Source organism: Hetaerina americana, unplaced genomic scaffold (genome assembly GCF_022747635.1).
Source record: "Hetaerina americana unplaced genomic scaffold, ioHetAmer1.1.p SCAF_3, whole genome shotgun sequence".
Classification (NCBI taxonomy): Eukaryota; Metazoa; Arthropoda; class Insecta; order Odonata; family Calopterygidae; genus Hetaerina; species Hetaerina americana.
Genome location: NW_027286874.1, coordinates 51,449,403 through 51,460,356, shown reverse-complemented (window position 1 = coordinate 51,460,356; position 10,954 = coordinate 51,449,403). Strand labels below are relative to the sequence as shown.

The 10,954-nt window shown below is 34.5% G+C and overlaps 1 protein-coding gene across 1 annotated transcript in view; it reads left to right on the top strand.

The window, feature by feature from the left end:
• The window catches only part of trio (trio Rho guanine nucleotide exchange factor), a 251,658-nt gene that overhangs the window by 14,087 nt on the left and 226,617 nt on the right, over positions 1-10,954 (top strand). The window contains exons 3-6 of the mRNA XM_071587214.1: positions 690-882; positions 1,175-1,288; positions 4,602-4,801; positions 8,637-8,889. Of these exons, the coding sequence (XP_071443315.1) occupies positions 690-882; positions 1,175-1,288; positions 4,602-4,801; positions 8,637-8,889 (760 nt within the window). The remainder of the gene's footprint in view (positions 1-689; positions 883-1,174; positions 1,289-4,601; positions 4,802-8,636; positions 8,890-10,954) is intronic.

Here is a 10,954-nt window from a genome sequence, read left to right as displayed (position 1 = left end):
ATATGTATTTATTTTCATATTCATAAGTAAAAATATTTTTTTATTAAATGCATGCATTAAAAAATTTATGGTGTGAAATTTGCTATTAATATTATAAAAGAATGATATTAGTGACTACGATTAATGAGATGGACTAAATTACAGATATTTTTCAATTTGTCATAGGACAAAATGCCCTATTGAGATAACAGTAAATTTTAACATCCAAAATTATTAAATTTATACTTGGAAGATATATTTTAACTTTTGCATAGCTAAATTCAATGAAACTCAAGCTAATCATTCACAAAGAAAAAGTCATTTATGCTTGTATTTTATCATATTATGTTAATTTACTTTGAATTATGAAATTTTTCTTAAAACAATACTTAAAATTACAAGAATGACTTACCCAGGAAGTATTATCACCAGCTGCTCTCAAGTTATGTGTTATGTGTTACATATGCCTTGAAATCTTTTTAATATCTCATGCCTGCAGACAGTTCATATGCTACCCAAGTCAAGGTGGCAGATTCTGTAATATTTATGAATTCCATGAATTCAATGTAAAAACAATTTCAACAATCCAGCTTTGGAAATAAATATAATAACTTTGTATTTCATGATTATGTCAAATTTTAAAAACAAATTAGGCATTTTATTTTTTGTAGGAATTAAGTTACTCATTCTTTTATATCAATTTATTTTAGTGAGGAGGCAAGAGAGTTGGGCTTTACAGCTGTTATTGATATGCGTGGATCTACCTGGGGTACTGTGAAACCAATACTGAAAGTCTTGCATGAGCATTTTCCTGGCAGTGTTCATCTAGCATGCATCATAAAGCCGGATAATTTTTGGCAGAAACAGCGTACCTCCTTAGCTAGTCACAAATACAAATTTGAGGTGAGTGTATAAAATATTTCCATTGCAAAAGTTTACCCAACTAATGACACTTGAAAGTAGATCTTTCAAAAAGTACTGTTACATGTGATATCAATACTATTACATATCTATTCAAGCATTATGGTTTGCTATTGATAATGCTTTTTAGACTTCATTTATGTGTCTGGATCAACATGAGAAATAACAGATACATTTGGCAGCATTGAAATTGTGTGTACCTAAAAAAAAATTATCATGTTTGGCATGAAAGTGATTTTTTATAAAAAGATGTTTTATGCATTATTTTTTACAGACCAGCCTACTTAGCCTTGAAGCACTTCCCAAGCTAATTGATCCATCTCAGTTAACTGCTGATCTGGAAGGTACCTTACGTTATGATCATGCCCAGTGGATTGATATGAGAGTGGTGAGTTAACATTTCAGTCTATCTTGGTTTTGTTTTGAGCTTTTTGTGTGAAAAAGGTTGGCATTATGAGCAAATACTTGAAATATTTGGTAGTCTTGAAAATATCATTGTGTGTTCTTTCACTTTTAATGGCATTCAATATCAAATGTTTGAAAACAAGTGTATCTTTTTATGCATTAATTCTATTTGAGCTATTGCCCTAAATTTTAAGTCCAATGAAAAAAGGTATTTTTGTTCAGTAGTTATGTAGTTCGTTGCGTGTTGTTCAGTAATTCCTCATTAGAAAATGAAGTGTAGTGAGAATGAAAACTACTAGCTCATGGCACTCTCATTTATAAAAGTGGAAATATTAGATATCATGGGAAATTACCTACCAATGTCATTCAAATCCATTCAAAGTTCTTCACTGTATAATTCTGAATGACATCACACACTTCTAGATCTGAGTTTTTGACAAGACATGATTTTTGAAGTTAAGATATTGTATAAAAGCTTGGTTAATCAATTTATGACACCCAAACAATGGTGAAATTAAAAAGGCAATGTATCCATTTAATCCTGTTATAAGTTGAGTTACTAACTTAAATGCTTTAATTTGAGCCAAGAATTTCAGTTATGTAGAATGAACGATAATGGAGCAATATTTCAATTTTATCTTTGAGAACAAACTTGAAGTAATTTGTTACTTAATAATTCTGATTTTGTGAAGGTAGCTTCAGGTGTTCATAGGGAATTGTGATCAGTTCCCTCCTTATCCTTCTTTGCATAAGTGACATTGCATAATTATAAAACAACCGGAAACATTAGATTATTTGCTATTCATAGGATTACCCTGTGAAATAAAATAAATAAAACTGACCCTAAGGCTACTTCAAGTAACCTTAAAAGTTATATCCCATGATCACAGGAGTGAATTCTCCAGCTACATACATACTACCTTGATCAAAAAGTTCCCGGAATAACCACCGTGTGGCGCTCCCATCGTTCCGATTTGAGTTCTGTTTTTTTTGTTAAATTGGTACATCTGTTGTTGATATTCCCTTTAAATCTTAGTGTCATAACTTGACATTTGCAAAAGTTACGTAGCCAAGAGTACATCTATCTCTGTGTGTGTTGGCGATTTTTTACAATTGCAGAAATGGATTTAAATTTGCAACAACGAACTTGTATTAAATTTTGCGTAAAAAACGGATTTAGTGGCGCACGGACGTTGGAAATGTTGGAAAACTGTTTCGGCAACGATTCTCTAAAAAAAACGGTCGTTTACCAGTGGCACGAGCGGTTCAGAAGTGGTCGTGAGTCAATCGAAGATGATGAACGCAGTGGCAGACCATCGACATCGAAAGTCGGTGAAAAAATTGATAAAGTAAAAGAAATGTTGGTCAATAACCGCAAATTAACCATCAGAGAAATAGCGGAGGACTTGAACATTGCCTATGGATCCGCCCAAGACATTGTGGTTAATGATTTGGGTTTCCGTCGTGTAGCAGCAAAGTTGGTGCCAAAAGACCTCAATTTCATGCAAAAAAGAGACCGTGTTGACGTCGCAAAAGACATGATTTGCGAGGCTGAATCCGATCCCACATTCATCAAAAGGATCATTACTGGAGGCGAGACGTGGGTTTATGAGTACGACACGCAATCCAGACATCAGGCAAGTGAATGGCGTTCACCAAATGAGCCGAGACCAAAAAAAACCACGTCGTTTTCAGTCAAAAAAGAAGGCAATGCTGACGGTTTTCATGGATTACAACGGTGTAGTGCATCATGAATTTTTGCCAGAAGGCCAGACAGTAAACAAAGAGTATTATTTGGGCGTTATGAGACGTTTGCGTGAAGCAATTCGCCGAAAGAGACCAGAAATGTGGGCAGAAAACTCGTGGATTTTGCACCATGATAACGCACCGTCGCACAGTGCTATCATTATTCGTAATTTTTTGACGAAAAATGCAACAAATACCATCCAACAGCCACCGAATTCACCTGATTTGGCTCCCTGTGACTTCTTTCTGTTCAATCGAGTTAAAAAACCATTACGGGGAACGCGTTTTAGCAGCCGAGAGGAAGTAATGGAAAAATCGCAGGAAGCACTGATGGACATACCGAAAACCGACCGTAACTTTTGCAAATGTCAAGTTATGACACTAAGATTTAAAGGGAATATCAACAACAGATGTACCAATTTAACAAAAAAAAACAGAACTCAAACGGTGGTTATTCCGGGAACTTTTTGATCAAGGTAGTATGAAAAAATCATAGTAATGTGTTTTGGCTAAGGAAATCCATTAACCATTTTACTTATAGCCTTGGGAGGCCGATTTTATGCATAAATATAGCAGGTTAAGTGAAATCATTTTGGGTAATAGTGGCTAGTACTGTGCATAACATCAGGAAGATTCATAAATATCTATGGAACTACGTTTTTAAAAGTTGGGTTTATTAAATAAAGTAATTCAACAACAAAAAATCTGTAAAAAAGTTTATTTTTCATAAGTTAGAACTCAACAAAAATTTATGTCTTGCTCTTGAGATTTTATACTTAAGAACTCCAATTCCTAAATTTTATGGGATACTGGGAAAACTACCCATATTGTTAATAATTTTTAATGAACGGAAAAGATAACACTATTAAAAGAAAAGGAATTGGCTCAATATGTGCGAAACCATTTAAATGTCAAGATATGTAAAAATCAACATCATCATGCAGGCACTTAATGTTTGGGTTTTAATGCCATACTAATAAATGGAAATATTATGGAATTTAATTTGCTTGAAAGTTTTTCCATAATGGAGGCAAATTGTTTACTAATCTCCTGTGATCAAAAAAGTTTTGGGCAATGTGCAATTAAATATTTTCCACAAGCTGCATTTTATGGTTCAAATTCAACAAAAACATCCTCAATTAATAAAAATGTTCAAAATATACATTAATAATGCATTGATATATTTCAATTATGTAGAACTTAATGAAACTCATGGGAAAAATATTAGTTTAATTGGTCCAGTTTGCCTGGCCTCCATAATGCTAAGATTTTCTAAAATTGTATATCCTGCAATGTGAATGTTTTAAGAAGTTTGCTTGAAGGTTCATTTTATTTAACATTCTAAAAGGTACATTTTATTTGAAAATGTAAATTAAAGTACATTCTAATTCCATTGCAAACTCCTAATTCTAAAAAAATGTTCATTCTTGGGATAGAAATGATCATTGCTGCAACTGCTTCACCTATCTGTATTGACTAGATAATCTAGTTTAATGATATTGCTAGTTTTTTTCTCTTCATTAATTCTTTTATTCATATTTATGTTTTAGGCCATTGAAGACTTTTTGTGGCAAGCAGCTGACCTGCTGGACAGGTTGGATGACCTACAAGAAGACTTGTCTCGAAATGAATTTGCTGATGATGTATCTGGTGCAAAGCATAGCCTTGATCTCCATCATGAAATGAAAAAGAAGATACTTAAGGCACCTGTTGAAGATCTGGATCTCCTTGGCCAGCGTGTATTACAAAGGTCAGTAGGTTTAAAAGACAAATTATGATGCTATGAATTGCGACATTGAAGTAATAGTGTGTATGGGCTTATTTGTTCAAATTATGAAGAAAGAATTTGGCTGGAAGATTTTGTCTGAACAATGCTAGTTTCTATCTCAAAAAATAGAAAGTTAGCCTAATGTGAGGACTATAGAATGATAAAACGATAGAATGTTTAATTTCACCCTCAGCAGAAGTAGTAGTTCTGTAGTAGTACTACAGAAGAGTCATTAACAGGAAGAAGGAGAGAAGGGTTAATGATTACTTTGGGATTGGTCAGTTAAGGTTGAGGAAGGGGAGAGGTACACATGATGCCATAGCAGTATAAAAATCACTAAAACAAAGGAGCATAATGTACAACCAGGATGTATTTGTTTGGTTTGCTGGTGTGAGGAAGGCATTTGATACAGTAAATTGGTAGAATTAATGACTATTGTAGAAGACAGGAGTAGATTGGATTGTTAGGGGACTTCAGTGTAACTTTTTTATGTGTCAAACATGCTCTGGTGCATGTAGCTGATAAAGAGTTGGGATGGGCAGTGTTAGGAAGAGAGTAAGACAGGGATTTCCATTATAACTCATACTTTTCACTTATATTTTGAGGAAATAGTAAAAAGCACATGGAAGAAACTGGTAATGGGAATGAGTGTTGGTTGAGAATTCTAAAATTCAGTGAGGTTGGCAGATGATCAAGCTTTAATTAGCCAGTCAGCCAAGGTTTTACAGTAAATACTAAATGCTGTTTATTTTATCACAGTGATTTCATACTGTGCAAAAGCTAACTATAAAGTTTGTGTGATAGGTATGAAACGAGAATCAATATAAGTAAAACAAAGGTTTTGAGGTTTTCAAGAAGGAGCAAAGCTAAGTTAAATGTTAAAATAAGAGGGTAGAAAGTACATCAGTGGACAATTAATGTATTTTGGAGTTGTCTTCCCTTCTATTTTAACCCAGATGGTCACAGTAGGAGGGATAGAAAGAATAATTGTGTTAGGCAAAGAAGCTTCCACAAGAAAGAGGGAATTGATGACGGGAAGATTGGGTGAGGATATCAAGGAAAAACCAGTGAAAGTAGTAGAGTATTTGTGCCAGAAACTTGTGTTGTTGAAGCAAGCTTATAAAAGTAGATCAGAGGTTTTCGAGATGTTGGTCTGGAGAAGGGTTGACTAGGTAAAATGGACGGAAGGAAATCAAATGAAGTTCTAGGGATGGTGGGGGAGGAGAGAGTATTGTTGGGAGAAATCCAATGAAGGTAGAGAAGATGGATGAAGAGTATTTTTATTGGCAATTAAATGCTAATTACTGTGATAGAGGGGAGGATTTTCGGCAACAATGGATGGGTAGGAAAATGATATGGATGTTGGCAGTAGAAGATACAATGCATGTGGAATGAAGAACAGTTTACTGTTTTGTGGGATGTTAGGTGTTGTCCTGTTAGGTGAAACCAAGAAATATTGGAGTGTATAGTCCTAGCCTATCCAAATAACTGCTTATAAACAACTGGCTACCAGTAAAAACTTATAATTTATAGGTCATGTTTCCAAATCAAAAATAAAATTGTTTTCACAAACAAGTATACTCATGGACATCCATTATGCTCAGGGAAAGAGTCAGCTGTTGACAGTTAACTGTTTTTTCTCTAAAAACATATTTTTTACAAATACAGTGACACTCTTTATATCTCTTTCAGTATTTAAATTTTCCCACTATTTACAACATTTTTTGTGGTCTCTTCCACTTAGTTATCATTTCAATATATGTAAAAACTCATATTTTCTATTTACCTGCAATTTGCATCTTTTTCAGCAAGATTTTCCAAATACTTGAACTTTTCTTATTCCAATCAGCACATAATTAGAAGCTTTAATTTGTTATTGTACTATTGTAATTTGTAATTGATTTCAATAGGATGCCTTCATTGTCCTGGACAAATATCTAGACTAGCGGTAAGATATTTGTGTTGAGAATCTGAAAATGGTGGCAGTGCCATAGCACCATTAGTTGCAAAAATTTGACTCGTGTATTACTAGTAACTTAGACTAGTGTAAAAAGAGACGTTTCAGGCGTGATATGGTGGAATATCATGATTAATTAAAAATAGCAATTTTCCACAAAAATAAAGTTTAATGCGACCGGTTTCAATGTTACTACATCATCAACAGACCTGATGATGATGTAGTAACATTGAAACCGGTCGCATTAAACTTTATTGTTTTGGAAAATTGCTATTTTTAATTAAATTTGACTTGTGTATTACTTATGCTGTTGAACTGAGCGAGAAATAAGAAGAACCCATAGAATAGAAAATACAACTCTGTAATTTTGATAGCTTTTTTATGTATACTTCTTTCAAATCTGTATTTATTCATGTCATAACATTTGAATTACGCATTTAGCACCTTAGCCCAAACATGAAAGAAGTGATTGTCCATCCCTTATTACAGAGGCAAAATCTAAATGTCACTTTCATTATTATTTGTGATAAAGAGTTCACAGCTAAATTTAGGCTACTCTGAAGATTTAAAATTTTGTATTTCCAAATGTGTGAATTATAATTATGTTGATATTAGCAGAAATGGTTTGTTGGTAAGCACCATGATATTAATGAGGGTAAAAAAGAAACTTTCCACTTCCACAATAAAGATTTAATATTTCACGACCATGGTTTCGATGCTGCGCATCATCATCAAGTAACAAGCATAAAAATTTTTCAACTTATATAGTCTGGTTCCAAGAGGGGAGTAAGGGACAGGGGATAAGTTTAGTATAGGTGCAGCAACCTATTAGTGGGCTAGGGGAGGGGGAGGGTATGTATTGGAAGGTTTCTGGCTCAAATAATTGAAAGTTTATGTTAATTAAATGAAGAATACAATGTAACACTCCACTGTTCTTAGGAATAGTGGCAGAAAAAAAAACAAACACATTGTGTTCTACATTTAATAAGGGGGGGTGTTTGCCTACAAATGGTTTAGCCTTCATTAAGGGATGGTTGTTGACCATCACTGCCTTGGTGGGGGAAACAATACATACCCTCCCGTTCCCCTAGCCCACATATAGGTTGCTGTACCTGCCAAGCTCCACGAAGTTAGATCTGAAACTGTTATGTTGACCATCAAATTACTTATTGTATGGCATTGCACTTTTTCATTAATTTTGCTCTAGCCATGCGTGCATTGCTTGTTTGGCAATTTTAATTCAAGTTAGTCTACCTAACAGAGTAGGTTTTGGATAAAATCTTAAAGGCTATTATCTATGCATCATAAGAGCTTCCTCATGTTTGCCAAACATTATTTCCATCTTCATTTCATCATAACTTCTACCTGCCTCCATATTTGCTTTAAAAATACCTAGTCTCTTCCTTCCTATCTACTCAGCTTTCCTAAACATGCTTTCATGTATTTCCTTTTGTTAAGCATAATAGGCAACTGAAGTAAATTCATCCTCTTATTTTCTAAACCAGTCAATGACCTCTCATTTCTTCCTTTATTTATTAAATTATACCTGAAGATTTTCTTCTTTTGTAAGTGAAAAAAAATTTATTAGCAGCTGTAAATAATTTCTGGTTTGAATCTTTTACGTGTCAAATGACTGAGTTTTACTGATGATTTATACATATACTCATTTGAGATTTAGATAATCTTTTTAATGATGCATAAGAATGCTAATGATTACATTTAATTGATAGGGGAACTTTTTCCCTGTGCATTTAATATTATAATAATGTTTCAGTTAGTATCACCGAGCTCACTTATTCTAAGTTATTTAGTAATATGTACTGCATCATATTATAATAGAAGTGTTTTCCATTAATGTAGGCTCTCGGGTGATAGTGTGAGCAGTGGTGGAAGTAGTGGCGGCTATGATTCAGGTTACTCGGGTCGGGAGAGTGATGAAGCAAGTGGGGTTGGAAGTACTGGGCCAGACCTGCAGGCAAGTGTGGCTCCGATCCTTCAAAATTTGGAGGCAGTGCATTCAGCCCAACAGCATCTTCTACAGTTGTGGCACCACAAAAAGTTGAAGTTAGATCAGTGCTTTCAACTTCGACTTTTTGAACAGGACTGTGAGAAGGTTAGTGAATACTATAACAGTTTTTGGACCATTTGTGGCAGCATCAGATGGACCTCCACTTCACAATAGTAAAGCATTCATGCCACTGAACTAATTATAATGTTAAAATATTGTAAAGTGGACCCAGTGATGCCTTCATTTGTGATTATTCACTCTGAAAGATTTGTTGTGTCATTAGTTTGAAGATTGAATTTCATATTACATATTTGGTTACACACAGTGGGGGAAAACCTAAGGTGACTTAAATTACTTCAATTATGAACCAAACACCATCAGTAATTACATAGAAATCAATTATGACCCATTACATGTGCTCTCATTCACCTTAGATCCTAAACTTCCCATACTGTACAGCGCAGCAAAACTCACATCAAACTTCTCATATTCATATATACTTTACACTTTCAATCTTTGCTTCAAGGAATTGGTTGATATCCTTATCTGAAGAATTCAAGTGGTGAACGATCCCTTTTCTAGGAGGTATTTCCTATAAAATCTCAAGTTGCCTTCTAACTGCACTCAAAGTGGCATTTTATACACCCCTAATTCTCTCCAAACTCTTTGCTAATGGCAAAGAAAAACAGGATACATTTAATAAATCAGTCATGTACAAACTTAAATGTGATCGTGGCAACACCTATTATGTCGGTCAAACTAGTAGGAATATCAAAATACGAGCCCAAGAATGTGTCCCTAAAAGCAAAACCACTATTCCCTCCTTGCAAAACATCTCTTAGTTTGAAAACATAGTAGCAATTTTGTGCCAGAAATACTACATTTCCTCCATAAAAAATTGAAAATGGATGCTGCAGAGCTAATAAGATTCGAAGGTACTTGACAGATCCCAATAAAATACTGTGTAATGAGCAATTATTATACTCCCATCCCTCCCCTCCCTTTTCCAAAAAATTGACACCGCGGGTAAACAAACCCAACAGTTCAACTTACTCAGTTACATCTATGCAATGAACTGACCATATGCAACATCAAAGCCAAGAAAAAACCCTTTTTCCATTTTGTTTTCTCTTTCCTCGACCACCGACTTTGCCTTCTGAACAATTCCCCGACCCTCCACAGCCACCCCTTTATCGAGGGTAAACAAATCCAACGGTTCTAAGTAGCCAGCCACTCCTAGCCCCCCATCCGCATAAACCTGGGCCCGACCCAAAGATTAGTCATAACCAAGGCACCACCACCTCTTCTTCCTTTAACCGAAAAAGCCACGACCACCAACTTTGAAGTCCCAGGAAACCAGCCCCCCCCACCTTCAACTTCCCCCTCTCCTCTGTCCGATGTGTATATATTCAAGAGCTGTGTGTTTAACTTTTACCTGATGATGCCAAAAGTTGGTGAAACGTGTTGCAATGTGAAATAAAGTCTGGGGAAAATTACAAATCCCTTTAATATGGTTCTCATATTCATAATCACAATGAATAAGTTTCCTGGAAGGATGGCAATAGCTGATAGGTACCTGTTAGTTCCACTGAATCAAAATATTATTGTTGTTGAAATGCAACTAATTATTAGAATATTTTATCGAATTACAAACTGACCCAAGTAATACATACAGAATGTTTAGAATAGGAAGAGTAGAAAGTATACATTTCTTACCATCTATCAGTAGCATTTGAAAATCTAATTATTATCCTCCTATCTGAGGTTTTCAATCATATCTCCCTGTTCAGAGTAGGTTTTATCTTACTGATTAATTGCAAGAAATTTCATATTTATAATATTTAATTTTTTTTCTGAAAGTGAAAGTTTAGTTTAAAACAGTTTTTGATGCTCTATTGAAATATTTTTGAATTTAATTTTTTCATGCTGACAATGAAACTGTCCATTGTGTCATCACACACAATCAATACTATTTCTGTTATCACAAAAGTTTTTATGAATTCGATGCTCTCCATAATCAATAATCTGTATGGTTAATAGTGGTTCCAATAGATCTCTTCGTCATGCACCCATGAACATGGATAATTGAGGGGGTCTGTTGAAAAATCTGGGAAGGCACATAGATGCTGACTGATTGCAAATGTTATTGTTTTAGGGTTGGCAGGGTTAA